Source organism: Crassostrea angulata, chromosome 2 (genome assembly GCF_025612915.1).
Source record: "Crassostrea angulata isolate pt1a10 chromosome 2, ASM2561291v2, whole genome shotgun sequence".
In the NCBI taxonomy this organism is placed as follows: Eukaryota; Metazoa; Mollusca; class Bivalvia; order Ostreida; family Ostreidae; genus Magallana; species Magallana angulata.
Window position 1 is genome coordinate 963121 of NC_069112.1, and position 27463 is coordinate 990583.

Below are 27463 nucleotides of genomic sequence, written 5' to 3' on the forward strand. Positions count from 1 at the left end.
TTAAACTGTATAATTTACAGAAAGTGTGTAACATTTGTTGCTTAATAGATTTCAAACGGCATTTATACCTTTAATAATTCTCATCATAGAAAGCCAATGGTTTTGTAAGGTGTCTGGATTTTGCCCCCTGGGTAGTTTATTTGTTTAATAAATATGAACGCGATTCCATTGTTTCAAGCTACGGGTTTTGTGTCAGTTCTATTTCCACAAACAGGACATAGAATGGACACTAAAATTGTTTCTTGCAAAGATGAGGAATTCTGTTAAAAGTAAAATGGGAATAGAGAGAACAAAAGTGATTCTCTGCTATCTGCCAGTGACCGTGTTATTTGTACCCACTTGAAATATTAGCTTGTTGCCTTAAATATAGGATAAAGAGCCGATTTTTGCATGTTGGGTCAATATGGTGCACTTTAATCACTGCATCATTTAATATCTATATCCAAGAACTCCTTATCCTTGAGCTGTGGACGTTTTCGGCGCCGACAATGATCAACTCTTCCTTCACCCTATAGATATCGTCACCCCGGGGGGTTGGGGGGGGGGGGTGGTAGGAAACCCTGTCTCTAGCACTTTGATTCAAATCAGACATTTTTCACATATAAAAAATATTCTTTTATGGAAATGGCCACCCCTTCTACGCAATTTATTTAGGGAATTATGGAAACAATTATAGGGGAACTTTAATAAGAATACTGGGTTATAGGATTCTGAAGATTGGCGCTAAGTATTAACATGTTGTTGTGTACTTGTTTTTAATTACCCTTGAACATATTAACAGCAAAGTTAAAACCTGCAGTCAAATTATTAACCTCTTCAGCTATGTACTCAACCCCCCCCCCCTCTCTCTCTCTCTCTCTCTCTCTCTCTCTCTCTCTCTCTCTTTTCGCTATTTCGTTCTCTCCGCCTATGTTTCTGTCTGTCTGTATTTCTCTCTCTCTTTCTTTTTCTCCTCTAAACCCTCACAATGTTGGTGACGAAAGACCACTTATTTTACTTATACTTTAAACTTTTTTAACATGTTCTCTCTTATCATTTATTTACTTCTCAGGTGTACCTGACTGGCTGTTATCGATTTGGAACCTTAAAGGTTTTTTTGTTCAAGAATCAGCATTAATTAATTGATTTCTGATCTCATGCAATTCAACACAAAAGAGGGATATCCAGCAGTTGTTTATTTGAAATTTGAGGACGCTGCCAACATCTTAGTTAGCTTCTCACGACAAAACTTTGACCAGGCGAGTGTACACTTCTTAGTCATGCTATCCAGAAACACTGTATAAAAGCAGCATTACTGTTTCCTTTATTAAAGGTGTTACCATGTCAACCAGTCATTTAACGTTTATTCATTCACTACGCATATCAATCTTGCATAACTTGCTTATGTTAACACGGCTGACCTTATACACAGAGTTGGGGTCAATTACTTTGAAAAGTAATTAATTACTTTCAAATACATTGACAATTTTATCAATTACTTGCAATTACAATTACATTGATTTTTTAGAATGTAATTAATTACTCTCAATTACTTTGATAAATGTAATTAATAACATTTCAAATACTTTAGTTTTATTTTTTTAAATCTTGAGAACATATAGAATTATATTAACAGCATTAAGATATACAGAGCTTTTTGTACGGTTATGTTTTTATAGGTTGTATAGTTCAGTTCAGATCAGATTTCTTGAAAATTTCTGGAAAAATTTTCTTTAACACTAAATTCATTGAGTACCATTGAGTTCATTTTTGGTTCTGAATAATATTCTCTCTATAGCGAATTAATTTTTATTCACATATTAAAACCATGTTTAATATTCAGAAAGTACAACTTTCGACAGTACAGCATATCAGTATATAAAAAGTAATTGCTATAATTCACCAGAATGAGACATTTTGACTCCCTTAAGTCTAAAATCAATGGGGGTTCTTGGGTATTAGAGGAGTTCACACATCCACAAAATTAGATCTTTACCTATTGCCCTGGGCAGTGTGTTATGCTGTATAAACATATGAAACATTATGGGACATTTAATTATTGTATAAACAAAAGTCCATGCCAAACATGTATAAAATCTATTTATCATTATAAGACACATTTTTTATACTTTAAACTTGGAAAAAAAGTATTTGAGATGTAATTGAAAAGTAATTGAAAATTAAATATTTTTTGAAAGTATTTAAATACATTCAATTACTTGTAATTGAAGAAAGACTCAATTACAAATTACTTTCAATTACTTTGAAAAATGTAATTAATTACACTCAATTACGAATACTTTTTTCAATTACCCCTTCCCTGCTTATACATAAGGGTGTGTACATCACATTACATTGATTCAATTGACACCGTATACATTGTTTTGAATACACTTGTGATGAGTCGCCGCGATCGAATTCAAAATATGAAAACGAGTAATTGCAGATACACGGAACAACTTGCAGTTGCATCAATGATTTCTCTGCATGACAAAAAGGTCAAGGTCAAAGGTCAAGGTTGTTCAAAACTGAAAACAAATTTAACCAGTAACATGTTTGTCGTGAACGTTTCTTTCTAAGCTATTGAAGAAGTCGTAACCCCCTTAAAAGTGACACTGAGATGTAAACTTGACCTTTTGATCTTGATCTACTGTGGAATCATTAGATTTTGTGGTGGCTCAATTTTCGTGGAATTCGTGGATACCTCTCATCCATGAATTAACATCCTCCACGAATTAAAAAATTAGGATAACAAAGTCATATTTCCATCGTAGGTTTAAGAGAATACACGAAACCACGTCCCTACGAACCTGTAAACTTTAAGCAATCCACGAAAATTGGCCCCCACGAAATTTAATGATTCCACAGTATTCTACCAATATTGTAATGAAGAAGATAACAACATGTTTGAAATCGCCCTTTCCCTGTCCATTTCACGTTTATGCCACAGTTACTAAATTTCATGTTCACACTATTGTGCCAAAGATCAGAACAAAGTAATTTAGTTTACGACATTCTATATTAAGCCTTGTTAACCTCAAAATGCATAAAATAGTTGCAACTTCGATTTTTTTTACCATTCTAATAGCATCAGGGAGGAAATGCACCTCAAACAGTTATGTTGAACAAAAGGTTTCTATGATTTAGGAACGATAACTCTTGTACTGATAATTAAAATGTTGCACTGTGCTCGGTTTGTTGTTAGTAAATTAAAGCTTTCATTAAGTTTATGTTTACTTTTAATTTTAATCAATAACCAGGGAAGTACTTTATGAACATATATGCATTTAAACACGGAAAAGAACTTATTAGCATACGTTTCCACCCACCCACCCCCTCCCCCCTCCCCCCAAAAAAATGTGAGTGACGTTTCAGTTTAACTTCTCTCCAGGTACATACAAAAATCAAAAAAGTATCTGCTTCCGGGCACATCTTTCCGTATCAAAGATGAATGTATTCATCATTATCATCTGTGTAAAGTTGTTGTTTTTTTTATTTATGCATGCATGATAACGGATATCCTAAAATATTTCGACAAAACATAAGCAACAGTTGTATGTCGACGAAATGCTTAGTCGAAGGACCTTACTACCATATGTGGGAAGTTTTATTTTATCAAAATCTTATTAAAACATTTTGATTTTTATTAAAAAAGGCAAATACTTCCGGTATATTTGTAATTGATTTGTCATTACTGTGTTTAACCTCCAGTAAGTATAAACAGGTTTATAAGATAATACCACATTACATACATGCATTATCATGTCATATAATTGTTCATTAACAAATATACTCCACATTTTACACAAATTTAATAACATCCCCTCCTCCATTTTTATAAAAGAAAGACACAACACGCAAAAAACGGATTCGAGAAATAATGAATTGATTCAAAAGCAGTCTATTCAATGGCATGAATATTTAATAGACTGCCTTATATAATTTGACATGGTATATACTAGTAGTTTGGAGTGACTTACTTTAATGTTACTTGTGTCTGTATCATGTCTATGACATGTACATCTAATAGACTGTATTATGTAATGTGATATGATACATCTAATAGACTACCTTATATAATTTGACATGATACATAGTTTGTCGTGACTTACTTCTATATTCCTTGTGTCGTTTAATGTAATCTGTAGTTCCGCTCTACTTCTCGAAAGCTATAGATTGTAGTTTTTCCCCTTAACATCCGATTTAGCACGCTAAAATCAGAACTCTTTAGTCTATAAGGAATAAAAAGAGAAACTGGAACACTGGAACAAAGGACAAGTTATCTCATATACTTAACGCTATTTCTATATCCCCGCTGGCATATCCCCCACTCCCAACCACCACCACTAAAACAAGACTTCACTTCAATTTTTTAAAACAGGAAATTCTTAAATCAAATCAAATTTACCTATAATAATTAATATCTTACCCAATGATGACAAACGTATTTTTTGTCAGATAAATAAAATATCCGGCCTCCAATAATTCATATGAAACCTGCAGTCAGGTGTACCTGAATGTGTGCAGACTTTGTCGGGCTGACATCTCACACCCGACAATAGAAGTGTCATCTGATTGGCTGGTTTGCACTATAGTCTATGGCACGCCCTGAATTGTTGTATTGTATATCTTATTACATGTGTTTGACATAAGATGAATGTGAAGATGTAAAATATTAAACAAATATTAAAACACTCTCTCTCTCTCTCTCTCTCTCTCTCTCTCTCTCTCTCTCTCTCTCTCTCTGTCCCTCTCTCTTTCTCTTGTTATCACCATTTCAAAAAACTTGTTTTGTTTTTTTTTAGAAGAAACTAGTATCGTTCCAGCAGAGATATCAAGTATAAATTCACTCAAGCTGTACATCGAATTTGGAATTCATTATATTCCGATCCAATGTATTTTATAATTCAGTTTGAATTGTTTATTGTTTGCCCAGCAATGTTTAAATTAAAAACATAACTCATGCTCAGTTTATTAGCAATTTTCACCCAATCACGCATGAGTTCTCACCCCCCCCCCCTGCATCATGTTTTAAATGTTGATACACCAGACTGGTTGCCCTACAATGGCTACATACTACAAGGTGTTTTGATGTAATACGACACCAGTTTTCCTACGATGGCGCGAATAATTGGAATGCCAGACTGTAAGCTGATAGGCGTGTGTGGTGTGTGAGGATGAAATGATTTTTGAATTTAAAATTAAAAAAAAGCTGTCTGCTAAAAGAGGTTATATAAAGTAATTTTTTTGATTTTTTTTTAATTCGTTTTAAATTATCATCGTTTGATAAATGCTTTATATGATTGTTAGGTGTGCTTAAAATTTTCCATGGATATAATTTTTTTTAAAGAATAATGATTATTATATCCATTATTGTTTTATTAAAGAAATCAAGACTTGATCATACAATTTTAGGCATGCTCTCATAAATTACTAAAATCAAATTACATTAATTGAGATTAATTTTTAATCTCCAAATTATAAAGTCTGCAGGCAAAACAACCTTTCTGGGTTTTTTTAAGATTTTCTTTTTTAAACATATGAAATAATTAGAAGGCGATTTCCGTCAAAAGGCTCTTTTATTGGCCCATTTAGATAAAATATTCGTGGTTTGACGAATCTGTTCATCTTTATGTTTAGGATATCTATTCATTGCACAAATTAACCAAAAGCAACACATTTCTGTTAATATGAACTTGAAAAATAGGTTTGTTTAGTATACTTCACGGTTGTCTTCAATTCAGTGCATTGACAATTTGCTAACTGATAGCTATAATATTGAGATTACGCACCAATAAACCCACATGTTGACATTTCTTAATGTTACTTTGATATTTCAAGCTTCACCCATGAAAAGTATGAAGAGAAAAATAATTAGATGATTAAAATCCACTCTTTTATAATTCATGCACGGTATGAAGGCAATTGCATTGCAGAAATTTCATAACCGGCATTAATCATAAAACATATTAATGAATTGATCGTAATAATAAAGTTAATTTAACTAATATGAAAATTTGAGTCTTAAACTATCCCGATTATTTTGTGCAGTCCTTAAATTCCCTTGGGTTACTAAATGTCTTGACCGATCGACCACTAGTGTAAAATGTGAATCGTGTAGATTTCAGTCCTGTGAGTTTTGTTATAGCTGTCAATTACAAGTAATTTCCGTAAAAAGTATTGGGAGTCATACTTAAATAACTTAAATATAATACATTTATGGACGCCAGTCTGATCTCAGACACAATTCACACGCTTTGATAAGCAGAGTTGTATGGTAAAGAATTACTCGTGTCATATTTTTAGGCTAAACAGCTGTTTTTATTAGTGTAATCTGATGAGGTTTGTGTCATAATAATGCTTTGAGCCCGACAGTGGGTGTACACTTAGTAACCTAGCGTCCAACAAGTTAATTTATCTTTTTCTATATTTCTCTTTTCTGTTTGCCTTTATATCTGTTTCTCTATCTCTGTTTTCTATCACTTTCTGTATTTCTCTCGTTCTCCTTTTCATGTTAAAGTTTTGTATTTTGTTCGAAACATATATATATTGTTCCTCTTTATCTATGTATGCTAGTAAAACAATCACTTGCAATGACTTCAGGTATATCCTTTGATCTTGACTTGAAAGTTTGGCCGGGTTAAAATTTCTAAAAGACACTTAATTACTTGTAATTCAATACTCAATTGTTTTAGATGGAAGCTAACATGAACAATGTGTTTATTAATTTTTCTACCATATGTATATATTATAAAGTATTTGCGAAGAAAAAAAATCATTCAAAATATATTAGTTGGAATCGCTTTAACATGAGTAAAAATTGCATGCTCTGAACAACTCTGTTTTATTACAAACTTTAAGTGACTTTCATTTGTGTATCTGACTTAGACATCTGATTCTTTATTAGTTGCTATAGAAATTTGTTTTCACTTTATAATAATTTGCAACTTTGCAGGTATATTGAATTACGACATGAAAGAAATTAAATTCATTTTTTTTTTAAACAGGAAATTCTTAAATCAATCAAAGTTACACATTATAATCAATATCTTACCCAGTGATGTCATGACAAAGGCTCTTTTGTTTGTATTTTTAGATTATTTATATATCCGGTCTGCAATAATGCATATGAAACCTGCAGTCAGGTGAACCCGAATCCATGCAGACTTTGTCGGGCTGACATCTCAGACCCAACAATAAAAGTGACATCTGATTGGTTGGTTTGCTCTATAGTCTGTGGCACGCCCTGAATTGTTGTTCTGTATGCTGTGTACATGTGTTTGACAAAATAAGAATGTTAAGAACTGAAATATTAAACATATTATACAATTGTTTATTGCTTGAGCAGTCAATATACCAGAATATTTTTCCACAGGTGCGAACAGCTCAGTGTGTTCTATTGTCCAAAGCCAACAGCCGAAGGTAGTAGATCATACTGAGCTGTTCCCTGCACCGAGGGGAAAATTCTGGTCTGTTGACTATTCAGGCAATAACGAATGTTTAATTACCTCATTCCTTTTTTAGTTTTTAAGGTTTACAATTTTTATATTACAGGTTTTCGTGCCATTATGCAATTAACTAAAATTGTTTTGAAATCTTACATGTGTTTAAGCTGTCGCATGCATTATAACATATCATTAAAGACTTATCAGTTTACACTAGAAGGTAGAGTCTCAATATCATACGAGGTCTAAAGCTGCTGATTATTTGATAATACTGATAACATTGAAGTTGGTATCATTACTTTTAAAAAAACAGCGTCTATTTAAAGGAAACAAACAGTTTTATTAATGTTTACTTATAACGTGACACGTTACATTCTCACAGAACTATCGAAAGGACGCATATTGTGAGGTCAACGTTAATTATGACGTCATGTTGTAGGACGTACAGAGGAATGACTTTCTACAAATCGTTGTGAAATCAATTGGTAAGCCCTAACATACATGTACCCGTGTTCTCAGATACGTTGTCGGTCCAATAGATCGAAGTTTGAGACCATACAGAAACCTTACTAGATGCATGTACTTACAACTTCCGTCCTAGTCTGCCCTCATAAGATAACTTTTAATGTCTTATCTAATTGTACTTACTTTTTTATCATTTGTAATGAAAAAGTTAGAGCTGGTTTTAATAGAAGAATAACTGCTTAGGTACACAACAAGAATACACGTGAGAGAAACAAACAATAAAAAAAATATTTTATAATGACGATGTTAATTACATTGTAAAGGTTATAATATCAACATCATTTTAATAGAAGAGGAACAACTTCTTTACAATGAATAAAGATAAGATATACTAAGGTACACACCAAGAATAAACATGGAGGTTAATAAAAATCAATTGAACGCAAAACGAGTTCAGCAAACTGCTCTCTTTGTGGGTGATCAATTTAACATACAGATACGTGTAAATCAGGAATCGTTTATTCATGTTACATATATGTCCTTTGCAAGTAATACGTGCTAGCAGCTGGCTAACAGCTCCATCTGTTTGCCCATACTTGCCTTCTTGATTCAGTGTAGCACATTCTTACCCTTTCATAAAGGAGCACTTCCTTATAAGGAGGGTGCACCACTTCACACATGATAGTCATGTTTTCTTTAACTTTGTTTTCATCTATCATTTGATATAGATGATAAAGTTGATGCCTCTGAAGATGTTGTGAAAGTGAATGATAGATGGCATCATTCCGTGATAAACTATCACTCGGTTCTCTTTACATTAGATGGATCTCTAACTTCATTGGTAGTATTATCTGATCAGTCGGTTCTCTTTACATTAGATGGATCTCTAACTTCATTGGTAGTATCGCCTGATCAGTCGGTTCTCTTTACATTAGATGGATCTCTAACTTCATTGGTAGTATTATCTGATCACTCGGTTCTCTTTACATTAGATGGATCTCTAACTGCATTGGTAGTATCGCCTGATCAGTCGGTTCTCTATACATTAGATGGATCTCTAACTTCATTGGTAGTATCGCCTGATGGGTTTGTGGCAAATTGTACGTGTTCAAATTCAGATATGATTATGCCAGATGAGATGGGTTTATAGAGTTGTTTTGGGTTATGACTAATCATTTAGTGATAGAAATATAATCAGCCGAAAGAAACTGTATTCCATGCACATGCTACCATGGAATTAAATAGACATGTCATTGAATAGAATGTTGTTTTTAGTTGGGATATGACTTTAAAGGGAACATTCACTGGCAATGTGTGAGTTCCAGTCATGTGGTTGCATGTTAGAGATGAGCTGTTTACGTAATACACTTATTTCAGTAAACCCGATAACCAAGTTACATAAAGTTGTATATATTGAAAACAACCCTAAACGTTACCCTAATATTATAACCAGTGTTTGTACTTAAAGGCATTACTTGATTATAAGATCTGTACACGTCTTCTGTTATTTTGTGATGAACACCTGTATCAGACGAATTTTACGCTTAGAATTAGACGTCAACTTCAAAACTGAAGCTTCTACAGTTACGTATAGCAAAAAAATATAACTAATTGTTAAAAACTGGATCAGATGCATGGTTGGTTTTTCTTTGTGTATGTCCTTTATTTACAAGCAACCAAATATATATGGTTACGTTTCCTAACCTACGCTGGTGCTTCCAATTCTTCTTTGCCCTTTTCGCCTATCATACTACGACATTTATAGTAACGGTGGTGGGTGCCGGATGCATCATGGGTATAACAAGATAACACCACGTGTTGATGTGGGTTTTGTTTTCAATCAAGTATTCAACAATTAAGAGTATAGGGGAATATTCAAATAATTATTAACATTCTGGGTTTTTTTTATTTTTATTTTTAAAATTATGTGCGAGTAAACATTAAAAAAATATTTTTGATAATTCATAATTTAATAGATAAATGTCAGTGATCATTTGAATGTTATATTTTGAATAAATATTAAAGAATTAGTTCGTTAATATATATTTTGATAAGTGTGTGCGAGAGGGAAATTAGAAGTTGTAATTTATGCATAAGAAATCTACTCTTTCCCTGAAAATAAAACGAACACTGTGATGCAGCTATTTAAGTTTATTTATTGCATTTCTAAAAATAAGATTCTAAGTTCTGCTTTATTGTATAAAGATAATATTTTAAGTTCTGTTTTATTGTATGGTATGGTCAATGAATCTGCTATAAAGCTTATAAAAAATTAATAATAATCTTTTCTTTAGTTTTACAATGTTATTCAATTAATGTCGGCCACAAAACAAATGGTAAATGGGCATAATTTGTCTTTTTAACAAAATTTTAACATCTTGTGATAATTGCAATTAAGAATGAAAACTTGCATTGCACAAAAAGATCAATGTCATTTGTTGTGATATTTCTAAAAGTGACGCTTTTGAAATTCGAATGATTATATAATGTGTGTGTACAACTCAAACAGTTATTGTAGGTTGTTTGAGAATTTGTAAGCATAACCAAGCGATTTGATTGCATGCATTTACTAACATTTTTTCTTCATTTTAAAAAGTAGTACTAATACAATTTGTCACGTTATATATTTGAAGAATTGTATCTATACTGAGCCTTATTTTTTATTATTATAGGGCCCATCGGGACCCCCGCCGCCATACTCAGCACACGGAGGCCCACCACAGGGGCACAGGAAGGGAGCAGGGGCTAAAGGCGGGAGATACAATAATTTAGAAATGCGCAAAGTTTGAACCATATATCATCTAAATTCAATCCATCGTATTTAATGAATTTTTTACGAATATATACTTAAAGAACAACGATTCCTTATCTTTTATGAATGATGTAGTCCTTTGGTATTTTTGATAATATTACATTTGTGTTAAAGATACAGATCTGTGTACATTTCCTTGTAAATCATTATGCAAACAGAATTCCTATTTTCAAGAGCAATATGAAGGGGTACCGGGGTTTCAATTGTTCGTTATTCTTATTCTATTTTATTTCCTTCTGTATTTTGGTAGAATGATATTACATTGAGGCATTTTTGATCGTTAATTTTTGGGAGTTTTAGTGCTCATGCATACAGTGTTAGTTATTGTTTACTTTAGTTTTGATCCAATCATGTTATAAAGTAAAAGGCTACACTAATCATTGTAATGTAAGCAAATATATGTTACAAATGTGATCGTTTCAATCGAGTTAAATATATTCGTTATTAATTGCATTAATAGTATAACTATGTTTAGATGATGACCTATCGAGTTACTGTAATTCATTTATGTCCTTTTTTTATGGATCAAAATTATCACGTTTTTCCATTCAATGCTATTGAACTGACTGAGGCAGAATTACCGCATTTCGGAATGTGACGTAACAATGGTATCTGTATTCTATTGGTCGTTCTATTTCCTAGCATAATTTGTGAGAAGAGGTTTCAGCTTTTCGTGGACTTTCTTCAATCATTCATTTTCCTTTAATAATACGTATCTTTGAAAGTGGCTTTTTGCCACTAATTTGTAAACGTTTGTTCATTTTTTTTTAACTCTGACTGTAAACTAATTAAGTTTTTATCAGTTCTTTAAATATTTCTTACGTCTGTGATGTACATTAAAGGAACGTGACAAGTCCCTTACAGAATGCTAGTAACGTTATCATATCCTTGTCAACTTTCAGGATAGCAGCACTGTTGGAGCACCACCAACTGACACAAGTAGAAACTGCAATATATCCTCAATTTTAATTGTATGCTATTCAGAAATGCACTTAGCCAATGCTGATAATGTACAGGCGATTTGTAACTACAGTACACTTTTTACTATTGGTTTCACATTATTTCTCCTTTTCTATTCATTTTATCTCATCGCAACTGTAGCTTAAAAAATGTTTTGTAGGGTTTTTTTTCCAGGTCTTCAAATAAATCTTCAATCACCGTAAAAAATGTGTTTGACCTCCTTTCCCAGAGTTATAACTGTTTCATATATCCCTATGATGAAAGTCCCAGGACATCTACTTAGTGACTTAATGGTTTAACACATGTTGTCAGGTAGCCACTTACAATACCAAGCACCTGCTTATGATGTTAGTTATTTATTTTGCTAAGTGCCATTCACAGGACGAATTACCAATATATAAATATTTATTGCTATATGGGAGGTTGTCTATGTTAAAACCAGAAATTATCTGTGCATTTTAAAAGTTTCTGAGATCAGTTTTTTCGGATATAAATATGGATCGGCTTCATTATTCAACAGAGTGGAAACAGAAGGAGAGATTGTAACTTTATGATTCTTAGAAATTTAGTTTAGACCCAAGATTGGGAGTCAATAGATCGCTTTGATATAATTAGCTATTTTCATCAGTTTAGGTTCGCCCCCCTGATAATTTTTTTTTTGCATTGTTAGAATCTCATGCGTTGTTTAAATCACTGTATTCAATCTTCTATAGATTTTGATTGTTCAAAAATGTTACGATTCTTATGTATGAGACACCTCCATATTGTGATATACTAGTGATTCTTAAAGAAAGAAATGTAAAGGTTCGTACTTTTATCAACAGTAATATCGACAGGTGGTCCATACCACCTTAACATGTTTGTACTTTTATTTTCTCTTTGGTTGGTGCTGATGATGTTTTGTTCATTTACAATGTAATTAACGTAACAAATGCATGTGTATCACCTCCTCTATTTATTAAATCCTGTGAATTGACCCATACAATTTGCTTGAGGTAATACCTCCGCAGAGGCCCACTTTGTATACCTTACCTGCGGTAACTATGTAGCAAAAAAAAAATGAGGATACCTTATATACATTTATATTTTTACAAAGTTAAGTTAATAAAGTGAAGTAATATAATTATAATCATAGTAGATCATACACATATCTAACTTAATTTATCATATATCATAATTTAAATACAATTTACGAAGATACATGTAATAGGACTTGACAATTGTGAATATAGAAAATATTAAATGCGGTACTATGTGGTAGGACTTGCTTCTACAGTCACAGTTCTTTTTGTCCTATACCGCATGAAAGTACGAGAGCCAGGTCGCCCTCTAATTCATTATATTCTAATACTAATAATACAATATTAATTTTTTTTTTATTATTGTTGTTATTACTATTTCATATGTTACAATTTACAGCCTTTCAGAAAGCAGACACACCTTTACTATGTGAAGATTCAGAAAAATTATGAACAGCAGAACCATGCCATCTTAAATCATAAATACTCTGTTTTTTATCAACAAAATGCGTTTCTTGTAAGAAAATAATATCACCTCTACAGTTCAGAGATGAAAATTTAATACAAGCCATAGTCTACATCTTTAATTACTTTCTGGTTGGCTTTGCTGGCGTTGTTAACTGTGGTTTTCCTGTTCCGGGAACTTGTACGCTGTGAGCTTGCATAAAAGGATTCTGCAACACGTTGCAGCAGCTTGCCCATTACATTTTGCCCTGGCTACGCCTTCGGATTTGTGTGCACGGTTTGCGTCGAGTTTAGACCGGTTCCCCAAAAACTGATCATATACTCTTTTTCATTGTAAACAATTGCGTAATTTTCTTTTTCATTTCAGATATTTGTTTCACTTTTTCTTTCACAATATCTTCCATAACATTAGGCGCGTCCTGATGCCAGGAAGTGGATGGTAGGACGGAGTTTCCGATTTGTTTACATTCCAACGCAGATTTCGCTGCTCAAATCCTCTCCGCCGTCAAAAGGTCTCCCGCTCGAACAGCCTTTGTAAGCTGAAAAGCTTGCTCAGCTGATTCAAAAGATTCACCAAAGACCATAAGCTCACATGGGAAGAAATTTGAAAGCACATGTTCTTTACCATCAAATGCTTCAACTTCATTAGAGTTATCTTCGATTTATTGAGGACACAGATTGGAGCCGGGCTTGTGTCCAGTTTCCTTACAAGCGGAACAACGCGATTTATTCTGGCATAGCTTGAAAGAGTGTCCAGTTTCCCAGCAGTTGGTACAGGTAGTTGGTGGTTTTTCGACATTTTGTTTGCGATGGAAGATCTTACATTTGACACCTGCGCAGTAACTGAATCGAGGCAAGGCCTTGTTTTGTTCAAGTGGTTCTATATATAGATCTGTTGCCATTTAATACTTTGGTCATTTTATTGGATGTATGATTTCTAATTTTTTCGTATTTGATCTCGCTCTTAGGACGTACCCCTACTTTTTTAAGCATGTCATATATGGCCGAATCGTCCACAGAGAGTGGAACGCCGCATATAGTTACTTTAAGGACTGAATCTTCTGGATCAGTGAGGCCTGCTGAGTATGAATTGGAGTCGTATACTCGTACGTGCTGGTTGTTTAAGTCAAATCCTTCAATAATGAGTTTATCTCTGCTTTGTTTCTCGTCCAGATAGAATGAAATAGTTAATATTTTGATCCATATATTTTCATTTTTATACAGTAATGCGTGATTAGTTAAGCTGGTCGTGATCTGGACAATGGATTTCTATCAGACCGTGGAAGATGGTCATCTACAGAAGTCGTTCACTTACTTTCACTTTACTTATTGTCAAATAATCGAAGTATAACATTGGGGGTCTTTCCAAATCAGAAATTGACTCTTTTAATAATAAGCATTAAGGTACTACACACTATTTTATGTAATGTCCTTCTTGCTAGACATCGAATATTTAGACAAACTCAATTAAAGCCCAATAAACAAAGAAAACAATGCAATAAAAGACAGGTGGATGATTGAGGCCTGGATTTTAAACGGGTAGAGCGTATTCCAATAAATTTACACTTGCAAATGGTTTTCCCTTATATAACGCTGTTTGCGCAATCCGCTGTTATTCCTGTATAACATCATTTTGAGTCAAGGGGTCAAAGGGCGCATGTATAATCTAGGTAACTTCTTTTTCTATGTGCACAAACTAGTAATCGACTTGTACTTGTGCTGAAACACACCTATTAGATATCGTTATAAAAACAGAATTTAGGCATAAAAAAATAAACGTATCTGTATTTTGTCATACGAAATTTTATTCATTCGATATCATTTTCTTAAAAAAATGTAACATAAATTGCGGGAATAAATGATTCATGTTAGATAACACGTTAGGCATGTAAACAAAATATTCATGGATCGACATCGTAACGAGGCGTTCTTGAAAATTACAATCGCAATTTGTCAAAGGTGTTAATTCAGTTAAAATTCATTTCTGACTTAATGATATTCCTAGGTCAAAATTGCAAACGCAATATCACAGACCTTTCGTGTTTAGTCCATTCACTGATCACGGTCAAATTTAACTCCTTCTGCTTTCCTGTCCGATTTATTCCGTAAAAAAAACTTCGAAGTTAAAATCGCTTCCCTCTATAATGTCGGAGGAAATCATATGATTATGCTCTTGAATCTGATTCAGCGATAGAGTGTCCCCTGAAAATGTCTTAGTAGACTCTAACGCAACTTTCAATCGTTTTTGTTCAAATGTCTAACCGCTCTGCGCCTTCAGCAGAAGTGGTACTATTCCGCCAAGCTTCAATTGGTTTTTCCAATTGTACAAGTGAATTTTCTTTTCTGTTTCCCTTTTTAATGATAACAAAGTGTTGTCTCGTCAAAAGTAGTGTCATATTTATTGATCACGATAATCAAATGCTTGCAGCATTGTTGCACTATTTTTTGTTACGTCATATTAATCGAAATGGCTTTCTAGGTCATCACAAAAAAGAAAAAATGGAGAATTGTTCTTGTCATAATTTGCAACAAATGTAAATATAAGAAATAAGGTATCATTTTTGGATGTATATCGGGATATAGATACGGGTTGGTACGTGATGAAATCTTCATTGATTTGATCACGTGACCAACCCGTATTTATATTCCGATATACATCCAAAAATGATACCTTATTTCTTAAATAAACAGTATTCGTTATAAACAGTATTCGTTATAAACAGTATTCGTTATATCCGTTAGCTCAACGATATGTTTAAAAGCAATGAGGGAAATCCCTCCGCTATAAACGTCAGTTCATTATAAGCCTGTTTGTTATAAGTGTGTTTTACTGTAATGTGCCTGTTCTATTTTAATCATCCACTTAATGACATGTGGTGATAATGAAACAGTGTTTAAAACCAAAGGTCCGAAGTAGGTGCTGTGTAGGTGTGTTGTGCTGACCGGTCACACCCTTTGTGCTCGTTGTCACAATCGGGAAAAATGGAGAGAAAAAACCTTCGACAATTAGGTAATTAACCAATAAGTATGAAAAAACGTCAGTCAGTGCGCGACTTAGTGGAAGATAGTATTTACTGACATTTTAATGTCATAAATATTAAGGGACAATTATGTATTCTGTATTCATTGTAAGTGTCATAGTTCTGTTTTATCGCCGTGTACCGTATCAACCATAACGTTACTGTCTGGTTGTCTCTACCTGATAATTTTGCTGGACTTTGCTGGACCATGACGGTGTATTTTTCCGACAAGATCTTTGCCCTTTTATCAACAGAGGTTCTTGATGATTACACACAATGAAGTCTCCAACTAACGTCTGTTGCTTTAATGACAGTGAAACCTCTTTTGCAATCTCTTGGCAATTTAAAAAAAAGGAATCCGTGATAACAAGGTGCCAATGTAATTCTAACGTTTGTGGTTGCGAGTTACAATCAGAGTACGGGATTGCGGGTAATGGTAAATGCAACGTACGTGTTTATGGATTAACAGTATGTACAAAGTGCGTCATTCTTGGTTAAGGGTGTATACAAAGTGTGTGATTGTTGGTAAACGGTATAGGCAAATTGCGTGATTTTGAGTGAACGGTATATACATAGTGCGTGATTGTTGGTTGACTGTATGTGCAAAGTGGGTGTCTGTGGGTTTACTGTATATACAAAGTGCGTGATTGTGGGTTAACGGTATATGTAGAGTAATAGCAAAGTGCAAGGTCGTTGGTTAACGGCATATGCGAAATATATGATTATGGGTTAATAATATATACAAAGTGCGTGATTGATGGTAAATGTTATATGCAAAATGCGTGATTATAAATAAATGGTATAGACAGTGTTCCTGATTGTGGATAAAAGGGTATAAGCAAAGTGCGTGCTTGTGGGTTAACAGTATATACAGAGCGTGATTATGGGTTAACTGTACATGCAAAGTGCGTCGTTTGTAGTTATTAGTATATACAAAGTGTGTAATTGTGAGTTAACGGTTTATACAAAGTGTGTAATTATGGACTAACGGAATATATAAATTGTGTAATTGTGGGTTAACGGTATTAATGATATATACAAAATGCAAGATTTTTGGTTAACGTATATGCAAAGTGCATGATTGTGGGTTAAAGGTTTATACAAAGTGCATGGTTGTTGGTTAACGGTACATGCAAAGTGCTTGATTGTGGGGTAACAGTATATACAAAGTGCGTCATTATGGGTTAACGGTATATGCAAAGTGCCTGATTGCAGGGAAACTGTATACCATGGACGTACTCCGGGAATAACGGTATCTACCTTAAAGGTTACACTAAATGCAATTAAATGAGTGACTATGGGGTAGCTGTAAATGTTTTAAAGTGTGTGACAGGTGATGTTTAAATGCATGATTGTGAAGTAACGGTAAGTGACTTAAAGAGCGTTTGTATGAATTTCTGGTTTATGCGTCAAAGTGCGTCATTGCCTCATTGCGGAGTAAAAGTAAACATTAAATTACCTGATTGCGTGGTATATGGTATATATGTCAAAATCTGTGTGTTTATAGTATATGTATATAAATGCGTGGCTGTAGGGTAAAGATACATCTGTGAAGTGCGTGACTGAGGTGTAACGTTATATGTGTTGAAGTGCCTGCTGCAACAAGGTGGATATTAAGGTTTGTACATGTATTTTTTTGTATAGCGCGGTTTATAACAAAATTTATAACACAACCATATGACAATTGACATTAAATGCTTATGAAAACAAGAGGCCCATGGGCCACATCGCTCACCTGAACAACAATTCTTTGTAACATTTCATTTCGTAGCATATGCTATTTCTATTTTAAACTTTCAACCCTTTTGGGGCCTTAGTATTGTTCTGTGGATTTTGGTTAGCTTTAACAAATTAAAATCTACACTATCTTAGGATGCTTGCTTAGTAATTTCACAAACTGTAGATTATTTAGTTCACATAAAGGAAATTTTAAACAATTTTCATAATATATATTTCTATGTTAAACTTTAAACCTCTAGCTTTTGGGGCCCTAGTATTAGTCCGTTGGTCACGCCTTTATAGATTACATTATTTAAGGATGCCTGCATTGTAATCTCACAAATTTAAGCATTGTAGTTCTTCAGAAGAAAATTTGTAAAGATTTTTTTCTATATACGTTAAACATTGAACCCCGCCTCAGAACCCAATTTTTTCGCTGTATAAATAAGCTTTTGAGTAAATATTGGCATTTCTGGTGCAGTGGTTATCGAGAAGAAGATTTAAACGAGTTTAACAATTTAGAATCATCACTATAAAAACAGGCTTTCGTCTAAATATTGGCGTTTCTGGTGCAGTGGTTTTTGAGAGGACAATTTTTAACATTTTCCTATGAATTTCTATGCCAAACTTTGAACCCCGCCTCGGGCCTCAGCTTTGGTCCGAAGGTCACAATTTTAAGAATTTTGAATCTTCACTATATAAGGAATCTTTTGAGTAAATATTGGTATTTCTGGTGCAGGGGTTCTTGAGCTGAAAATATTTAAACATTTCCTATCTATTTCTAAATCAAAATTTGAACCTCTCCTGGGGCCCCAGTTTTGGTCCGAGAGTCACAATTGTTACATTTTAGAATCTTCACTATATAAACAGGCTTTGGTGTAAATATTGGTATTTCTGGTGCAGTGGTTCTTGAGAAGAAAATTCATAAACAGTTTCCTATTTATTTCTAAATCAAAATTTGAACCCCGCCTGAGGCCCCAAATTCAGTCCGAATGTCACGATTTTTACATTTTAGAACCTTCACTATAGAAAATATTTTTGGTGTATATTTTGGCATTTCTGTTGTTGTGGTTCTGGAGAAGATTTTTAAACATGATCTTTTCTACGTATTTCAATGTTAAACTTCGAACCGCAACTGAAACCCCATGCCAGTTTAGGTCTGAGGGTCATGATTTTTATAATTTAGAATCTTCACTATATAAGCAAGCTTTTGTGTGAATTTTGGCATTTCTGGTTCAGTTGTTCTTGAGAAGAAGATTTTAAAGACACACACCCTATACTCACTGTTTCTCAATTATCTCCCTTTGGAAAAGGGCTGCGCCCTTTATTTTCATAATTTAAAATCTTTCCATAAGAAGTTTGGTTAAATTTGGCCCAGTGGTGTTAGAGAAAAAGTCAAAAATGTAAAAAGTTTATAGACAGACGGACGGACGCCGGACAACAGGTGATCAGTAAAGCTCCCTCGAACCTTTTGTTCAGGTGAGCTAAAAAACTATATTATAATAACAGTGTTTATAATACTGCTTAAGGATGAACCAAGCTGCCATAATAAAATATTTGCATATCCATTGTTCTTTCCCACTGTAAGCCTATACAGAGGAACTGCAATTATTTTTCTATAATCGCAATTGCTCTGTCTGTATACTATGACGTCATAAAGGATACATTAAAGTCTGAATGTTTATTTTTGATGCAATACCTAAATGTCTAGGTCTAGGCCAATACAGGGTATTTGTGAGTGGTAAAATGCAAATATAAGTAATAAACAACGATTATTTAGTGAACACGGCATTATGAATAGCAATTGCTCTGCTGGCATAATTTCCATGATGCGCTAGTATTGTCTGAATACGTTGAACTGTTAACAATGGTGAAGTCTGTCTGATTAATCCGTGTCCTCATTTTGTACCATGTATTACAGTACTGCCTGACTATGAAAAAAGACAAACAATATAGACATGTTACTTCAAGTTTATTGACTTTTATCTACAGCTCGCTACATTTCCCCAAACATCATTTGTATACAAGTATTATGTTTTTCATGGTAAGAGTAAACACAATAAAAATAAACATAATACTATATATATACGTTATAAATGTATTTCATCAGGTTTATTGTGTGGGTAAACACCAAAAAAATCATCTCGCTTAAACTTGCGTACAATATTTCTCCAAATAAATGACATTAACTTGAGTTGTCCTATAGATCTATCTGGTCAACAGAGATACAGAGTGTGAGAAATGTGCTTAAACACCATTAACAAACACATAGGATTAACAACATGCTAAATACAAATTGAGGTCATCATGACCTACTTTCAAATTGATATATACATGAGTATATGACTTCTGGTATAATTAATGGTACATCATTTCTAAAACACAAGTTAGTTTATTTTTTCAAATAAATAGATATGTTCTAAAATAGTTTCACCATAAACTACCATGATTCTAATTGGGTCATTGTGACCTACCTTCTGAGCATAACAAGCAATATATGATGCACCAATTGTTACACAGGCACAGCTCAAACTTAATGAATTAAAAACTAACATCAACTATTAATATATTTAAATTAAAACTACATAACATTGTATAAAAAAACCCATCGAAAACTTATCAAATTCTTATCAAAAGCTTATCAGATCACTTCTTTCCAAATGATCAATCCTGCCAATAAAACTGTCACGGATAAACACCATCAAATTCATTTCTCATTTTTAAGTAAAATTTCATCTTATGAAAATTATCTAAGGGGAATAACTGTTTTTTCATCCTGACTGAAAAATACACATTTTGAGTTATTCCCCTTTGAATATAATGTTTATTAAAACATACAAGATTTCTTGTGTAAAAATCAAAATTACAAAAAAAACAATATGTGACACATTGGCTACAATTGTAATGGACATCTCCGTCCTAGCACCGAATGATACCAGAAATTTCAGGAGCTTAGATATGTAAAACATATTAATATATACTGACAAAATTTACACTTAGATAAAATTGACAAAAAACGTATGATAACAAATTACAGTAGAGTTCACGTACACAAAAGACAGAGTCCATTGATGATGCCTTAGTCATAAAGAGTTTAGGTACACAGTCACACAGAGCTCACCTATACAGAAACAGAGTCCATCGATGACGCGTTATATATGTAGAGTTCACGCACACGGATACAGAGTCCATCGATGACGCGTTATATATGTAGAGTTCACGCACACGGATACAGAGTCCATCGATGGCGCGTTATATATGTAGAGTTCACGCACACAGATACATTATTTTTGTGCAGATTTCATGTACACAGAACGCAGAGACCATTGATGACGCGTTAGTTTTGTGCAGAGTTCACACACACAGCAACAGTGTCCATTGATGACGCGTTATTTTTGTTCACCTACACAGATACAGAGTCCATTCATGAAACGTTGTTTATGTAGAGTTCACGCACAGAACACAAAGTCTGTTGATGACCGGTAATTATTTGGCTTCTGTAACTCCATTGGAATTATGGATAATCCGGGAAGGTTTTCTACTGTCTCCCCCTGAAGGCGTTTAAAAAGCAGCTTGTCTGCAAGAAATAAAAAAAAATAATTTATAATAGTATTAAATGATTAATACCAAATACTTGGACAAGAAGGAAAGAAAAAGTGAGCAAACTCAAACACCCCATGTTCTCCCATTACTTGACAACGATACACATCATGAATGGCAGAGTATGCATTAAGGTGGCATTCTACACCGCTTTCTGATGACGCAGTACACAAAAAAGTAAATCTGGAAGCATGTAATTCTGGTACTGGCTGATTGCAACTGATGCGAATTGTATGGGGACCGCTCTTTTGAAAAATTTGTTAAATGAACAGAATAAATCAAAATTTTGATTAAAATTCATTCTTTACATGTAAGGTGGTATGGGACACCTTCATGTTGTGTCATATTATTTATCGAAATAATAAATCAAGTGTAATTTTATAAATAGTTTCTTTCCCATCATTGTTACCTTACAGCGTAGTGCAGTGGGTTAGAGGGCTCACTACGGACCTGTAAGTCACGAGTTCGAGTCGGGTTTGAAAATTTATTACTTTTCCAAAATTTTTTGGTTAAATATTGTGAAAGAAAATTCTAAACCAATGAAAGTATTTCAGTAGTAATGTACTTTAATCCACATTTTTATTGACAGATGTTCCAAACCACCTTAATTAACGGGATGGGAGGGTGGCTTTGAATTTCTCTCAGGTTGGGATACATAAATCCTAATTATCTACCCTTGAAAAGGGGCACGTTCCTTAATTTTCAAAACTTTGAATCTTCTTTGCCTAAGGGTGCTTTGTGCCAAGTTTGGTTGAAATTGACCCAGTAGTTCTGGGGGAGATGTTGAAAATGTGAAAAGTTGACGGACAGAGGACAGACAAACAAACAGACAGACAGACGACAGACAAAATGTGATCAGAAAGGTTCACTTGAGCTTTCAGGTCAGTTAGCTAAAAATGATAAAGGGCATTATTAGCAAAACATTATCAGATCAAAACTTTCTGCAATTATGCACATATTTAATCATTTGTCTAAAACAGCAACATACTAAATTCTAATGGTTCAAAATTTGAAGACAAAACATTGTAATTAAAATTTCCTAGAAACATGCAAATCAACATATTGTGCCCTAACTATCTACAAAAACAAGAGGCCAACTGGCCTTAACGGTCACCTGAGTAGCATATATCCCATACACAAACTTGTCAAGGAGTCTCATGTGCATCTAATTAACTAGGTTTCATACTGGAGTAGAAAAATTATAAATTTGTAATGACGACCACATTTCAAAAAGAACTGGGAAACCTATAATTTTGGTGAAAAACTAAAAGATCTGGTCTACAAAATCATGAATTCAGTTTTCCTTTCAGGTGTGTGGGAGTAAAGAAGATAATTTTTTAACGTTATATGCATTAACATCTATACATCCATTTTGGCCCTGCCTGAGAGTCAAAACCTATACCCCAGGGGACATGAAAATTAAAATTTCAGTAGAGGACTTCCTGGTAAACATAATTATTATTCAGTTTTTTATACAGATGTGTGAGAATAGAGAAGAAGATTTTTAAACGTTATATGCATTAACACTATATTGCCACCACCCCCTCATGTCCTGAACCCCTGACCCAGGGGCCATGAATTTCACAATTTAGGTAAAGGAGATTGTGGATATCATAACCATGTATTCAGTTTTTTGCCCACATGTGTGGGAGTAGAAAAGAAGATTTTTTAATATTTAAAGCATTTTACTATATGGCCATATTGGCCCCACCCTAGAGCCTAATCACCTAACAAAGGGGTCATGAATTTCACAATTTTGGTAGAGGGCCTCATGGACATCATAACCATGCATTTGGTTTTTAACAAATATATATGGGAGTAGAGAAGAAGATTTTCTAAGATTTAATACATTTTTACTATTTGGCCATATTGGCCTCACCCTAGAGCCTGAAACCCTGACTGAGGGGTCATGAATTTCACAATTTTGGTAGAGGGCTTCATGGACATCATAACCATGCATTTAGTTTTTAACAAATATATATTGGAGTAGAGAAGAAGATTTTCTAAGATTTAATACATTTTTACTATATGGCCATATTGGCCCCACCCTAGAGACTGAACCCCTGACCCAGGGGTCATGAATTTCACAATTTTGGTAGAGGGTTTCATGGACATCATTATCATGCATTTAGTTTTTAACAAACATATATGATAGTAGAGAAGAAGATTTTCTAAGATTTAATACATTTTTACTATATGGCCATATTGGCCCCACCCTAGAGCCAGAACCCCTGACCCAGGGGCCATAAATTTCACAATTTTGGTAGAGGGCCTCATGGACATCATAACCATGCAACCAGTTTTTTCCTCACATGCGTGGGAGTATAGAGAAGAAGATTTTTGAAAATTAGGCTTTTTTGGCATATTTGGCCCCACCTGTGGCACCCCAGGGGTGGTAGAGCCATAAATTTAACAATTTAGATTCTTCTTACCATAGAGATGCTTCACACCAAAAATGGTAACGATTGGCCTGGTAGTTTTCAAGAAGAAGTTAAAAATGTAAAATTGTTAACGCACGACGACGGACGAAGACCAATTGCAATAAGTCACCTGAGTGACTCAGGTGACCTAAAAATCATTGCTAAATTCAACATTTGGACAACAAACTAAGTTCCATGGAGGTAAAATTCCCAGAAAGATAAATAAATCAGAACTCCCTAGTAATTAGCACATCTACACGTTGTGTCCTAAATACCTTAGAAGTTTCATATTAAACATGATAAATTTCTGTGCAGCTGTTTTATAAATTATAATATATGTTTTGCTTAAAATCCAGGACTGACTGACATAGGTTGAAATCATTATTCTCTAACAATTCCATTACATGGGGTATAATAATGGCACAATTAGCAAAACAAAGATACATTTACAATTGATAAACATCCAACATTTACAATGTTTAATTGTTTAGTTATTATTTGTTTTTTAATATTCCACATTCAGAAAATAAAACTTGTATAACATGATGTTTCTCACTCAGCAACAGACAGCCATGTTTGGATGATCACAAAGTGTGAAATAAACAGGAGTCAGTATTACAGTCCATGTGAATTATACACAGCTCAATTTCAGCTGCAGATGTTGAACAAAGTGACAAACAACATGTGTGGTTTTGAGAGCAGACTAGATTTGTACAGAAACATTTACAACCTGTCAATATCCCAGCTATCTCCATTATACGGCTGGTGTTGAGCTGGACATGGCGTCCTCATCAGGACGGGGTCTGTGTTCATCTACAACAAGACATTAATTAGCTGTTAATTATTAATTACATACATTATATGTAATTATAGAGCTACATCTACAAATTAAAACTTTAACCTGATTACCATGATACTTGCTTTATTATTTGTCTAATTAATTAAATTAGGTCAATTAACATACATGTAACAAAACAACTGATTACAAATACATGCGTCAGTGAGTTTTACTTTCGTTTAGTTGATGAGTTGTGTTGTGACGAGGTGTCCTGTATCTGATGTCTCCATCCGGACGGGGTCTGTGTTCATCTACAACAAGTCATTAATTAGCTGTTAATTAATACATACAGTATATGTAATGATAGAGCTACATCTACACATTAAAACTTTAACCTGATTACCATGACACTTGCTTTAATATTTATCTAAATAATTAAGTTAAGTCAATTAACATGTCACAAAATAACTGATTACAAATACACGTGTCACTCTATATATTTCATAATTAAATACAGCAACCTGCTATTTCTATTCACTAAATACAATGACAAGTAACTGTACATTTAATTAATAAAATAATGTATCTAATTTCTGTTTATTTTAGATAAACACTGAATCCCAATGACTGGTAGATACAGCTAACCCTGTAACAATGAGTTGTTTATATTGACAAACAATCACACAGATAAACATGTCTTACATGTATCTTATTGACTGATAATTAACACGGACTGTGTGTCTTAGTTATCTATATCTAATTTATGTGAATGATAATGACTCAGACTTACCTGTCAGAGCGTCCTGTCTGGTGATATACCTGTAGACATACACCTTGTCGTTGTACAATGATCCGACCCAGAGACGGTGAGTGTTGACATCATAACTCAGGCTCAATGGTAAACGCATCTCTTGTGATTCTGTCAGTAGATGTGACAGGAACCGACCGTCCTTATTTATCATCTGTACTGTGTTGGTTCTACCATCACACACCAGGATGTGTGACAGCGCGTCAGTACAGATTCCTATAGAATATAGTCGTGATCCTGATGGAGGTCCTGTGTAGGAGAAACGATGTCTTCCTCCACGCTCTGTCACCACTACAGCATAAGACTCATCATCAGACACCACGACATCCCCATTGTTGTTCTCTGTTATATAGCTAGGTATACTATACAGTCGCCGTCCTGTGTTGTCGTTCTGTATGGTTTGTGTGAGTTGTCCACTCTGGTTGTACCGGGTTACCTTGCCTGTTACCTTGCCTGTCTTTGTATCATAGTCACACATCGCGACCAGTAGATCCCCAGTGGACGGGGACCAGTACACACACTGTGGTCTCCATGTAAAGTCTGTTGTCTCTATAAATGTGGTGGTTGTTTTCATATCCTTTGACAGTTTGTTGATGTTATGTCTCCTATCTATATAAATCAGTTCACTCTCACTGTTCACTGTGTGTAATCCATGTATATAACTACATGAATCCTCCACACGATGTAGAGGGACACCTGTTGTGTCTGTCAACATGAGATTGTTTATACCACTGACCCAGACCCGGTCTGATGTCACACAGGAAATGTGTAAACAACGATCAACACCTGTCAGTGTGAGAGATTGATGGAGCTCAGCACCAGACGTCAGTTTCAGCAGACACTGGTTTCCTACGCGTCGGTTTCCTCTCTCTGTGATTTGGATTGCACTCAGTGACTCCATCACATCCTCCTTGTTGAGTGACTCAGTCATGGAGAGCTGGCTGGTGTGGAGTGTAAGATGTATCTGGGGGAGGGCTGTCTTTGTGAAGGAGAGGAATTGTAGCGCACTGAATGTGAATGCTGGCTGTACATATCTGTGTTCATATCTCCTTAGTCTGACAATATGTCTGATCATTTCTATCTTCTGTTTTTTACATCTGTGTTTGAAATCAAAGTAACATAACACATTGTTCAATAGATCATATACCACATAGTTAATGAGTTCCTTCAGTCTCTGGGCCTTTGTTAACATCTCTGATTGAAGGGGGGAGAATTCTGTGTGACAGGTTTTGACATCAGCTTTGATTCCTGTCAGGAGAACAGGTCTGTAAAAGAGAGCCTCACTTCTGATGGTGTGAATGGTTCCTCTGTGTTGTTGTCGCTTTGTTTTATAGGCTGTTTTAACATTTATCTTCTTGTGTTTTCTATGTGTTTGGCAATTATTACAGGCAGGAACTTGACAAGGTTCACAGTACTTTGTATAAACATGGCTAGGATGTCTCACACAGATCTCTTGTGTTGGGATGTAGTTGATTTTATCACGGTGTGACACAACATCATGGTCTATTGTTTGGAGATCTTTTACATGGTTCTCTTTACACTGGGGACACAGATCACATGGACACGATACACAATGGTACGCTGTGTCCCCCGGACACTTAGAACATTGATGTACTTTGTACAGGGAGCTTGCTGTGGTGTATTGGGAGCTTGCTGTGTCCATGATGTGGGCGGTCTGGGTCATAACCTGTTCAATGAAAATAAAGAGTTTTAGGATTATTATTGTTTGTATAAACATTCAATGTCAAATTTTAAAAGAAATATATTTGGGTTTTTTAAAGATTAATATATTTTCTCTACTTGGATAATTGACGGTCTATTATTCTGGTTCTGATTATAGAGACACTCAACCAGTAGAAAAATACAACATAAGATTGCTGAGTGAGAAAGAGGTGCTCTCTCTCGCTCTCTCTCTCCTCTCTCTCTCTCTCTCTCTCTCTCTCTCTCTTTATCCCTTGGATGTGTACATAATT

The 27463-nt window shown here is 34.3% G+C and overlaps 1 protein-coding gene across 6 annotated transcripts in view; it reads right to left on the bottom strand.

The window, feature by feature from the left end:
* The window catches only part of LOC128171377 (uncharacterized), a 253998-nt gene that overhangs the window by 67864 nt on the left and 158671 nt on the right, over positions 1-27463 (bottom strand). For 3 of the 6 annotated variants that reach the window (XM_052837162.1, XM_052837161.1, XM_052837164.1), the window contains 3 exons: positions 25473-27177; positions 24635-24717; positions 19840-21461 (listed from right to left, as the gene is read on the bottom strand). In XM_052837162.1, coding sequence (XP_052693122.1) covers positions 24659-24717; positions 25473-27174 — 1761 coding nt within the window. In that variant the 5' untranslated portion in view covers positions 27175-27177 and the 3' untranslated portion in view covers positions 19840-21461; positions 24635-24658. Of the gene's footprint in view, positions 1-19839; positions 21462-24634; positions 24718-24915; positions 24994-25472; positions 27418-27463 lie in introns of those variants that run through there. The other 3 variants (XM_052837165.1, XM_052837159.1, XM_052837160.1) reach the window with 3 other exon arrangements.